This window comes from Oncorhynchus masou, chromosome 31 (assembly GCF_036934945.1).
Source record: "Oncorhynchus masou masou isolate Uvic2021 chromosome 31, UVic_Omas_1.1, whole genome shotgun sequence".
Lineage (NCBI taxonomy): Eukaryota > Metazoa > Chordata > Actinopteri > Salmoniformes > Salmonidae > Oncorhynchus > Oncorhynchus masou.
In genome coordinates, this window is record NC_088242.1 from 24358180 (window position 1) to 24370362 (window position 12183).

At 41.6% G+C, this 12183-nt stretch overlaps 1 protein-coding gene across 1 annotated transcript in view; it reads left to right on the plus strand.

Annotated features, from left to right (window-relative positions):
• LOC135523608 (kinesin-like protein KIF19) overlaps nucleotides 1–12183 on the plus strand; it is a 72399-nt gene that overhangs the window by 44928 nt on the left and 15288 nt on the right. Inside the window, exons 5-7 of the mRNA XM_064950390.1 lie at nucleotides 5617–5742; nucleotides 7511–7705; nucleotides 11881–12027. Coding sequence (XP_064806462.1) covers nucleotides 5617–5742; nucleotides 7511–7705; nucleotides 11881–12027 — 468 coding nt within the window. The remainder of the gene's footprint in view (nucleotides 1–5616; nucleotides 5743–7510; nucleotides 7706–11880; nucleotides 12028–12183) is intronic.

A 12183-nucleotide genomic window follows, 5' to 3' on the forward strand; every position in this document is an offset into this window, starting at 1 on the left:
CATGAAAAACAGCATGGTAGCAACACAAAATAACAACAACATGGTAGCAACACAACATGGCAGCAGCACAACATGGTAGCATCACAAAACATGGTACAAACATTATTGGGCACAGACAACAGCACAAAGGGCAAGAAGGTAGAGACAACAATACATCACGTGAAGCAGCCACAGCTGTCAGTAAGAGTGTCCATGATTGAGTCTTTGAAAGAAGAGATGAAGATAAAACTGTCCAGTTTGAGTGTTTGTTGCAGCTCGTTCCAGTCGCTAGCTGCAGCAAACTGAAAAGAGGAGCAGCCCATGGATGTGTGTGCTTTGGGGAACTTTAACAGAATGTCAAATCAAATCCAATTTCATCAGTCATATGCGCCAAATACAACAGGTATAGATAGACCTAACAGTGAAATGCTTACTTACAATCACCTAACCAACAATGCACTTTCAAAAAATATGGGTAAGAATAAGAAATAAAACGAAGAAGTAATTAAAAAGCAGCAGTAAAATAACAATAGCGAGACTATATACAGGGGGGGGGGGGGTACCGGTACAGCGCAAATGTGTGGGGGCAGGTAATATGTTGATAGTGTCATCGTTCAGCCACGTCTCTGTGAAGCATAAGATATTACAGTTTTAAATGTCCCGTTGGTAGTCTAATCTTCCGCTATTTTTTTGTCCAAAGTCTGCGCATTTGCTAGCAGAATGGAAGGAAGTGGGGGTTTATTTGATCGCCTACGAATTCTCAGAAGGCAGCCTGCCCTCCAGACCCTTTTTCTCCGGACCCTTTTTCTCCGACTCCTCTTCACGCAAATCACGGGGATCTGGGCCTGTTCCCGAGAAAGCAGTATATTGTTCGTGTTGGCCTTGTCAGACCTATTCTGTGACTGGAAGAACAGTGTTGTATGTGGAGGATGAGGGCTGCAGTAGGTATTTCAGATAGGGAGGAGTGAGGCCTAAGAGGGTTTTTATAAATAAGCATCAACCAGTGGGTCTTGGTATACAAGATGTCCAGTTTACAGAGGATAATAGAGTGCAGTGATGTTTCTACAAGGAGCATTGGTGGCAAATCTGATGGCCGAATGGTAAAGAACATCTAGCTGTTAGAGAGCACCCTTACCTGACGATCTATAAATTACGTCTCTGTAATCTAGCATGGGTAGGATAGTCATCTAAATCAGGGTTAGTTTGGAAGCTGTGGTGAAAGAGGAGCAATTACGATAGAGGAATCTAAGTCTAGATTTAACCTTAGCGTGCAGGTTTGATATGTGCTGAGAGAAGGACAGTGTACCGTCTAACCATACTCCCAAGTACTTGTATGAAGTGACTACCTCAAACTCTAAACTCTCTGAGGTAGTATTCACACCGGTGGGGAGAGGGGCATTCTTCTTATCAAACCATGTTACCTTTGTTTTGGAAGTGTTCAGAACAAGGTTAAGGGCAGAAAAACCTTGTTGGACACTAAGAAAGCTTTGTTGTAGAGCATTTAACTTCTTGCGTCGAGCAATCCCGGATCCGGGATCCTATTTATAGCCTCAAGCTCATTAGCATAACGCAACGTTAACTATTCATGAAAATCGCAAATGAAATGAAATAAATATATTTGCTCTCAAGCTTAGACTTTTGTTAACAACACTGTCATCTCAGATTTTCAAAATATGCTTTTCAACCATAGCTAAACAAGCATTTGTGTAAGAGTATTGATAGCTAGCATAGCTATAAGCCTAGAATTCAGCCAGCAATATTTTCACAAAAACAAGAAAATCATTCAAATAAAATCATTTACCTTTGAAGAACTTCAGATGTTTTCAATGAGGAGAGTCTCAGTTAGATAGCAAATGTTCAGTTTTTCAAAAAATATTATTTGTGTAGGACAAATCGCTCCGTTTTGTTCACGTTTGGCTATGAAAAAAACCTGTATCCAGTTATAGCCTCAAGCTCATTAGCATAACGTAACGTTAACTATTTATGAAAATCGCAAATGAAATGAAATGAATGTGCTAGCTCTCAAGCTTAGCCTTTTCTTAACAACACTGTCATCTCAGATTTTCAAAATATGCTTTTGAACCATAGCAAAACAAGCCTTTGTGTAAGAGTATTGATAGCTAGCGTAGCATTTAGCGTAGCATTTAGCGGGCAACATTTGCACAAAATGTTTTCAATGAGGAGGCTCTCAGTTACATAGCAAATGATTCTTTGTGTAGGAGATGAGATGAGGAAACGCTGAACGGGCAAGGAGGCATGGCAGAGTCAAATAGGAATCCTGACTTAATGAGGTGGTGACTAAAGAGCTCAGCCATGTGTTCCTTGTCAGTAACAACCACATCATCAACATTAAGAGACATGGGCAGCTGTGAGGAGGAGGATTTATCTCCAGGTCTGTTTTCCAGAACTTCTTGCGGTTATACCCACAGAAAGAGAACTGCTCCTTAAAGTAGCTAACTTTGGCCTTCCGGATACCCTGAGTGCATGTATTTCTAATTTGCCTGAACGAGATCCAGTCAGCCTGAGTATGCATGTGTTCAGCGATTTGCCAAATGGAATTCTTGACGTGAAGTAACTCTGCCAGATCACAGTCGAACCAGGGACTGAACCTGTTTTTAACTCTCATTTTCTTTACGGGCACATATTTGTTAACGATAACACTGAAAATATAAAAAAAAAAAGGTTCAAGCGTCTTCGACAGAGGGGACCGAGCTGATTATATACCAATTTACAGAGGCCAGATCATGAAGGAAGGCTTGCTCATTAAAGTTTTTTAGCAAGCGTCTATGACAAGTCAGGACAGGTTGTTTGACTGCAAACAGGTTTTTTGATTGCAAACTTTGCCCATTATTCTTTTCAAAATTCTTCATGCTCTGTTGATCCTTGCTAGACAACCATTTTCTGGTCTTACCATAGATTTTCAAGTAGATTTAAGTCAAAACTGTAACTCCTACACTCAGGAACATTCAACGTCTTCTTGGTAAGCAACTCTAGTGTATATTTCACCTTGTATTTTAGGTAATTGTCCTTCTAAAAAGTGAATTAATCTCCCAGTGTCTGGTGGTAAGCAGACTAAACCTGTGCTTAGCTTCATTCCCTTTTTTTATCATGAAAAACTCCCCAGTCCTTAACGATATGGATGGTGGTACTCAGTAATGTGTTGTATTGGATTTGCCCCAACATAACACTTTGTATTCAGGATGTTTTGTTGTTGTTACTGTATTACATTAGTGCCTTGTTGCAAACAGGATGCATGTTTTGGATTTTTTTTTATTCAGTACAGGCTTCCTTCTTTTCACTCTGTCAATTAGGTTAATATTGTGGAGTAAATACAATTTTGTTGATCCATCCTCAGTTGTCTCATATCACAGTTATTAAACTCTGTAACTGTTTTAAAGTCACCATTGGCCTCATGGTGAATCCCTGCACGATTTCCTTCCTCTCCGGCAACTGAGTTAGGAAGGATGCCTGTATCTTTGTTGTGACTGAGTATATTGATACACCATCCAAAGTGTAATTAATAAGTTCATCGTGCTCAATGGGATATTCAATCTTTACATTTTTTACCCATCTACCAATAGGTGCCCTTCTTTGCGAGTTAATGGAAACCTCCCTGGTCTTTGTGGTTGAATCTGTGTTTGAATTTCACTGCTCGACTGAGGGACCTTACAGATAATTGTACATGTGGGGTACAAATATGAGGTACAGAGGCAGGATCTTAATTTGAGCCTACAGCAGGAAAGTAATCCTGCAACAAACGGAAACGTGTTATTATGTGGATTATATCTTTTGTTAGGGCACCGAGAGAGTCCATGCAACTTATTATGTGACTTGTTAGGCACATTTTGCTCATGAACTTATTTAGGTTTGCCATAACAAAGGGGTTGAATACTTATTGACTACTTTGTCAGTATTTGAAAGTGGTTCCTTTTGTCTGCAAGCATAGTTTACCATTGTGCTTTTTTTATACAATTAATTCCCAATTTCTTTCCAGGATCAATCACCATAATGAAAAGAAGCCTTGACAAGGAGTGATGTAGCAACCTTCTCATGAATATGTCTTCCTTCTAGGCAAACAGTGACACACGCAGAGATTCAGTTGTTCATCCTGTCTTCGTCTAGGCACAAAGAGGAAGAAAGTGACAGATGATAGGCAGCTTTTTATTAAAATAACAACAATGGAAAGAATGCTTAAACAGCCAAAGACGTACACCAGAAAAATATTTCTAGAGTTGAATCCGCGACAGTCAGTGTCCTTGTGTTTGGAAGAAATGAGCCTTGGAGACATACAAAGGCCACGAAGCCATTGGTTTGAAGTTTGACACTCGCTAATTTGTACTTCTACTTCAAGCTATTCTACAAGCTATTATTTTACAAAATATTCTGCAATAAATGGGTGGGTGCAGTAGTAGAGAGTAGCAACACATGTTTAAGAAAGTTGAAGGTAACACTGGATGCCTATAGCATACGTTTCATACTGTAGTCCTGTCCAGCTCTGTGATGGCTGTACTGTGACATAGTGCGTGTTGGTCTTGTTGGCCTCTAGGGAGCAACCTGCTGATCTGCTGCTGCCCACTCTCAGCCCTCCTATCACTACACAGAAAGGTTCAGTGTTGTTTTATGGCCCTGCTAAAACCATACTCACACCTGCTTCCTCTGCTCCCTTGCTCTTTCAAATCAGCCTCCTGTTTCACCTGTTATTACACAGACATAAACTAAATGCAAGTATGCACACAACTACACATGCATACGCATACATAGTCTTTTAACACCCATGCACTTAGTTCAGCTTCTATTCTATGAGAAGTTCCTATGTTTTTACCCTCTGTTCATACGGTATGTTACGACCCTAATGAGAGGAGGTGTGTTTCTTCCCCCTTCGCCTGAAATGAAAGTGTTTAGATGGTAAGAATAACTGGATAAACACTCTCCTGTCTGTCTCAATCATTATTTCCCCCTTGAGTGAGTTTAGAGTGGTCCTGTGGTTCTGGGGTTGGTTATGAACAGGGATAGCCTACTCTGCAGGACAGTTCTTTTTAGTTTGCTTTACTGGCACACCATGTTCTACCCTCCCCAGCCACCATACATACCAGCCTATCCCCATCTGTCTGTCTCCCAGTGGTCTCTCTCTCTCTCTCTCTCTCTCTCTCTCTCTCTCTCTCTCTCTCTCTCTCTCTGTGTCTCTCTCGCCCTCTATTTCTCTCCCTATTCCTGGTTGTCACTTTGTTGATGTGGGGATAAGAGCTCTCCACGTGAAATCACAGTCAACACACAATGATCAGCCTGTATGAAAGAAACTTGATCTGCTGACGACAGACTGTCACAGAACAAGTTGGGCTAGCTAAATTAGGAATTGGTAAAACAACAAAAGAGTTTATGTACAGTACTAGTTTTAGACCTTTCAAGTGTGTCCACTTTGCAAGAGGTATTTTCCATGTACATGTCCCAAAACCATTGTGTCAACAACTCCAAAAGAAAAACTCTCCAATGGAAAGTTAACTAATGTTTCTCCCGACTGTCACTATAACAATTCCTTGGCTCTAACAATTCCTTCAATTTGGAGCTTTTGAGATGTGATTTGGAAGCTGAGGAGAAACCTCCTGACTCTCCTGACCATTCCCTGTGTTATGTTCCCAGATCTACAACGAGATGATCCGGGACCTTCTCAACCCGTCCTCTGGGTTCCTGGACCTGAGAGAGGACTCTAAAGGAGAGATCCAGGTGGCTGGCATCACAGAGGTCTCCACTATCAACGCCCGAGAGGTGAGAGGTCACACCTAGGAACACTGCTTTACAAGGTCACACACTATACAGTACATCAAATCCATACACAATCCTTACATTATCCTAAATCGGTATATTGTATATTATGAAGCCTAAACTCGAATAAAAATGCTGGGTTAAAAAACAACTCAATTTGGATAAATATTGGACAGAACAGACATTGGGTCATTTTCACCCAGCAAGTTGGGTCACTTAGTTGGGTTGTTGGGTTATTGAGCTATGACCCAGCAGGTCAGATCAGAAGACTAGGGGCATGGCTTAGTAGGGGTGTGGCTTTCAAATAGTTATTTTTGTCCACCTGTGAGAGTACACTACATGACCAAAAGTATGCGAACACCTACTCGTCGAACATCTCATTCATTAACATGGAGTTGGTCCCCTTTTGCTGCTATAACAGCCTCCATGGTTCTGGTAAGTCTTTCCACAAGATGTTGGAAGATTGCTACGTGGGACTTGCTTCCATTCAGCCACAAGAACATTAGTGAAGTCGGGCGCTGCTTAGGTATGGCTCGCAGTTGGCGTTCCAATTCCTCCCAAAGGTGTTCGATGGGGTTGAGGTCAGGGCTGTGCAGGCCAAAAATAACCATATGAGGCCTCCCGAGTGGCACAGCGATCTAAGGCACTGTGTCACAGCCGGCCGCGACCTGGAGACCCAGCGTCGTGCAGGTTAGGGGAGTGTTTGGCCGGACGGGCTTTCCTTGTCCCATTGAGCTCTAGCGACTCCTGGTGGCGGCCCTTGCGCCGGCAAGCTGCCACGGTCGCCAGCTGGACAGTGTTTTCTCCGACCCATTGGTGCTGCTGGCTGCCAGATTAAGCGGGCAGTGTGTCAAGAAGCAGTGCAGCTTGGCATGGTCGTGTTTTGGAGGATGCATGGCTCTCGACCTTCGCCTTTTCTGAGTCCGTAGGGACATTGAAGCGATGGGACAAGACTGTAACTACCAGTTGGAAATCACGAAATTGGGGAGAAAAACGGGTAAAAGTACCAAAAAATATATATATAAAAAATACTATATGAAAGCCTGAATAGGCCACGCCTCCTAAAAATGACCAGATTAACCAAACATTGGTTTATTTACTCATCATTTGGGTTTTTATTCACTTTTATGCTGGGTCGACCCAGCAGCTGGATCTTTTTTAATGTAATCCATGGGTTATTTTCAGAAGGTGTGGTCTAGTTGGGGCATGTCTTTCCAATAGTTATTTTTGGGCACCCGTGAGAGTAAATGTCAATCCTGTTCATCATGTTAAGTTTGAACAATGCCAATAAATGTTTTTGCACATTACATATTTTTGTATACATTTTGTAATGTTATTATTTAAATATTATGCCAAAGTGGAAACTATCCCAACATTGGAAGTTGAGGAACTACTCATGTAAGCCTCAATAACACAACAAAAGTGACAAAAGCTACACAAAATTCAGTGTTCAACCTTAACATGTGATGACAATACAACAGAACAGATTCAGGGGAATGACATTTGCTCTTAAGGGTGGCAAACAATAACTCTCTGAAAGCCATGCCACTACTAAGCCACGCCTCCAGGCATCAAAGAAAACAACCATATAGTTGACTCTACTGGTTCTCAAAATAGCCCAGCATGTGTTCTGTCCATTATTTACCCAGCGCTGAGTTGTTTTTAACCCAGCCTTTTTTTCAGTGTACATAACACATCTACGAGCACGTCATAAAAATGACATTAGATCTACATAGAGCTACATAAACTTTAATGACTGTGTTCCTGCCAGATCATGGAGCTGCTGATGAAGGGTAATAAGCAGCGTACTCAAGAGCCCACGGCAGCCAACCAGACATCGTCCCGGTCCCACGCCGTGTTGCAGGTGGCTGTCCGGCAGACGAGCCGCTGTCGAGACCTTCTACAGGAGGTCCGCTTCGCACGCCTCTTCATGATCGACCTTGCTGGATCCGAACGAGCCTCACAGGTACAAAAGTGTGTGTGTGTGTGTGTGTGTGTGTGTGTGTGTGTGTGTGTGTGTGTGTGTGTGTGTGTGTGTGTGTGTGTGTGTGTGTGTGTGTGTGTGTGTGTGTGCGTGCGTGCGTGCGTGCGTGCGCGCGTGCGTGCGTGCGTGTGCGTGCATTTGTCTGCAAACATGCCTGTTTCTGTGTCCTTTTTTCACCTCTTGTTATGGTCTGTTACTTGTGGGAGGGAAGGGGTCGGTTGAGTTGGTCTTCTCTTTCTGTTTGTCTCCTCTGGTCGTTTGACAGCCATGTTTTACGACAGTACATAGGAACACTGTTTTTGTCACTTTATCAACCCCCTCCCCGCTATTAATCTCTCCTAGAGCGAACTGGAGAACCTATAAACCTTCAAGTCAGCGTCCCAAATGGCTCTCTGATCCCTATATTTGCTCTAACACCCATAGGGCCCTGATCAAAAAGTAGTGCACTATGTAGGGATTAGGGGGCCATTTGTATGCTGCCCTGAAGTTTATAGGACACTTTAATAAAGGCCCTTCACAGTGTAAAGCACCATACATTTACATTCTAGACCATGATTTGCCCACCAATGAGGGAAAGAAGGGGTTAATGTCCCTATAGTTGGCACCGCTTATGTAATTCTTACTGTCTATCAATGTCTCCCTTATGTCAGGGTTATAAATGATTACAAAATGGCTGATATAGTTGATATGGTGCTGTGACTTTACCATGACTTTTATAGCACCGTTTTATGGTGCTAGTTACTTTTGTTGAACAGATTGCAATTGGAGTAAAACCAATACTGCTAACAGTGTCTGCATCCCAAATGGCACCCTAACCCTATTACCTATAGTGCACTACTTTTGACCTATGGGCCCTGGTCAAAGAGTAGTGCACTATATAGGAAATAGGATGCCATTTAGGACGTGGTCAATCTTCTGTGAACTAGTTGGGAACGTTTGACACAGTAGATGACACAGATGTATTAACTATTAACCTTTTTCACATTTACTTACTTTCATAATCCTCTTCATTCCTGGAGGAACATAGGGCATGTACTAAAGTTTTCAAATGATAGCCGGCCTTTTCACATTTGTTATGCTTGTCATTTTTCCCGTGAACACTGAAGGCTTCCTATTGGCCGTTTGCTTCTCCAGTTAGTTGCTGCAGCTTCCTGTAGACATCCTGATTAAGGCGCAGCGCTTAACCAACACAGACATTGACATGTCATTCATGATGAATGTTGTTTGATTAGCATCCATATTAAACCAGCTCCTATACACCATGCGTCCCAAATGGCACCCTATTCCCTGTATTGTGTGCATTACTTTTGACCAGGGCCCGTAGGGCTCTGATCAAAAGTAGTGTACTATAACCATGAGAAAAACATGCAATCATGCCTGAACGGAGTGAACACTTATTTACCATGGAAACCTTTAGAAAGGTTAACCAGCTAGGCTCTTCTATGGATGTATACCATAGCCTAAAGGCCACCAGTCTTTTTAGATATACTGTAGGAGAATAGAGGGGGGAACTACCTCTTTTGAAGGCATGTTTTCTCTTGAGTTAGAGAGTAAAAATGTACTGATAATGACAAAAATAAAGGAAACACCAACATAAAGTGTTTTAATAGGGCATTAGGCCACCATGAGCTACCAGATTAGATTCAATGTGATTTGGCATAATTGTTAGATTAGATTACTCGTTGGTTATTACTGCATTGTCGGAACTAGAAGAGCAAGCAATTCGCTACACTCGCATTAACATCTGCTAACCATGTGTATGTGACAAATAACATTTGATTTGATTAGATTATACAAGTGTCTGGAACTCTATTGGAGGGATGCAACACCATTCTAAGAAATTACATCATTTGGTGTTTTATTGATGGTGGTGAAAAACACGGTCTCAGGCACCACTCAAGAATCTCCCATAAGTGTTTAATTGGGTTGTGATCAGGTGACACACACACACACACTTTAAATCCCCTATGCTCTTTTGAGACACCTCTTTCAAAGTCACTGAGATCTCGTCTTCTAGCCATGGTAGCCAAAATAATGGGCAACAGGGCATTTGTATACATGACCTTAAGCATGATGGGATGTTAATTGCTTAATTAACTCAGGAAAAACAACTGTCTGGAAACACCTGCTTTCAATATACTTTGTATCTCTCATTTACTTAAGTGTTTTCTTTATTTTGGCAGTTGCCTATAAGTAGAAAGACTGGTACCACTTTCTATATAGCACATACACTACCGTTCAAAAGTTTGGGGTCACTTAGAAATGTCCTTGTTTTTGAAAGAAAAGCAATTATTTTGTCCATTAAAATAACATTAAATTGATCAGAAATACAGTGTAGACATTGTTAATGTTGTAAATGACTATAGTAGCTGGAAACGCCAGATTTTGTTATGGAATATCTACATAGGTGTACAGAGGCCCATTATCAGCAACCATCACTCCTGTGTTCCAATGGCACGTTGTGTTAGCTAATCCAAGTTTATCATTATAAAAGGCTAATTGATCTTTAGAAAACCCTTTTGCAATTTTGTTAGCACAGCTGAAAACTGTTGTTCTGATTAAAGAAGCAATAAAAGTGGCCTTCTTTTAACTAGTTGAGTATCTGGAGCATCAGCATTTGTGGGTTCGATTACAGGTTCAAAATGGCCAGAAACAAATAACTTTCTTCTGAAACTTGTCAGTCTATTCTTGTTCTGAGAAATTGAGGCTGTTCCATGCGAGAAATTGCAAAGAAACTGAAGATCTTGTACAACGCTGTGTACTACTCCCTTCACAGAACAGAGCAAACTGTCTCTAACCAGAATAGAAAGAGGAGTGGGAGGCCCTCGGTGCCAACTGAGCAAGATGACAAGTACATTAGTGTCTAGTTTGAGAAACAGACGCCTCACAAGTCCTCAACTGGCAGCTTCATTAAATAGTACCCGCAAAACACCAGTCTCAACCTCAACAGTGAAGAGGCGACTCCAGGATGCTGGCCTTCTTGACAGAGTTCCTCTGTCCAGTGTCTGTGTTAATTTGCCCATCTTAATCTTTTCTTTTTATTGGCCAGTCTGAGATGTCTTTTTCTTTGCAACTCTGCCTAGAAGGCCAGCATCCCGGAGTTGCCTCTTCACTGTTGACGTTGAGACTGGTGTTTTGCGAGTACTATTTAATGAAGCTACAGGTTGAGGACTTGTGAGGCATCTGTTTCTCAAGTTCTTTGTTTCTGGCCATTTTGAACCTGTAATCAAACCCACAAACGCCCAGATGCTCCAGATACTCAACTAGTCTAAAGAAGGCCAGTTTTATTGCTGTGCTAACATAATTTCAAAAGGGTTTTCTAATAATCAATTAGCCTTTTAAAATGATCAACTTGTATTAGCTAACACAACGTGCCATTGTAACACAGGAGTGATGGTTGCTGATAATGGGCCTCTGTATGCCTATGTAGATATTCCATAAAGAAATCTGCCGTTTCCAGCTACAATTGTCATTTACAACATTAACAATCTCTACACTGTATTTGTGATCAATTTTATGTTATTTTTAATGCATACCTTTTTTTGCTTTTCTTTCAAAAACAATGACATTTCTAAGTGACCCCAAACTTTTGGACAGTAGTGTATATAATAACATCCTTTATAATGCATTATAATACACTTATATTGTATTATGACACTGACAGTGTCCATCGGAACTCATAAGCGGTTATAAAACATAAAAACATTTTTTTATATACTGGAGACTTCCAATGTCACAGCAGGCAGAGAGAAAAATAAGGTTAGACCGCCCTCTGCTGGTTAACTGTGACAGTATACGTCTTGGCCTGCAACTCAGAGACAATGGCCGCATGTTCAAGATCGACTACATTGCTGTCAATGACTGCAGTGCAGACAGACTGACTGATTTACGTACAAATCACCTTGCACCTGAAATAAACACTCTTTTTATTATTTGTAGATCAGTCAATTTGATCAGCAAAATTGATCCTCTGTAACATGAGGCCAGATATTAAACCTGCTCCCTCTCTCCCAGACGCAGAACAGAGGTCAGGGGTTAAACCTGCTTCCTCTCTCCCAGACACAGAACAGAGGTCAGAGGTTAAACCTGCTCCCTCTCTCTCTCCCAGACACAGAACAGAGGTCAGTGATTAAACCTGCTCCATCTCTCTCTCCCAGACACAAAACAGAGGTCAGAGGTTAAAAGAAGGGGCCCACATCAACCGCTCCCTCCTGGCTCTGGGTAACTGCATCAACGCCCTGAGTGAGAAACACGGCAACAAATACATTAACTACAGGGACAGCAAGCTGACACGCCTGCTCAAGGTACAGTACGGCAACCTGTCTAAGACAAACTGACCTGACTTGCCACGTGCTTTATGAATACACTACACTACGATGCCATACCATATGAAACAATACAATACAAAACAGTACAGTACAATGCAACTTTTTGCTGTATTGTTTTCATCATTCAGATTA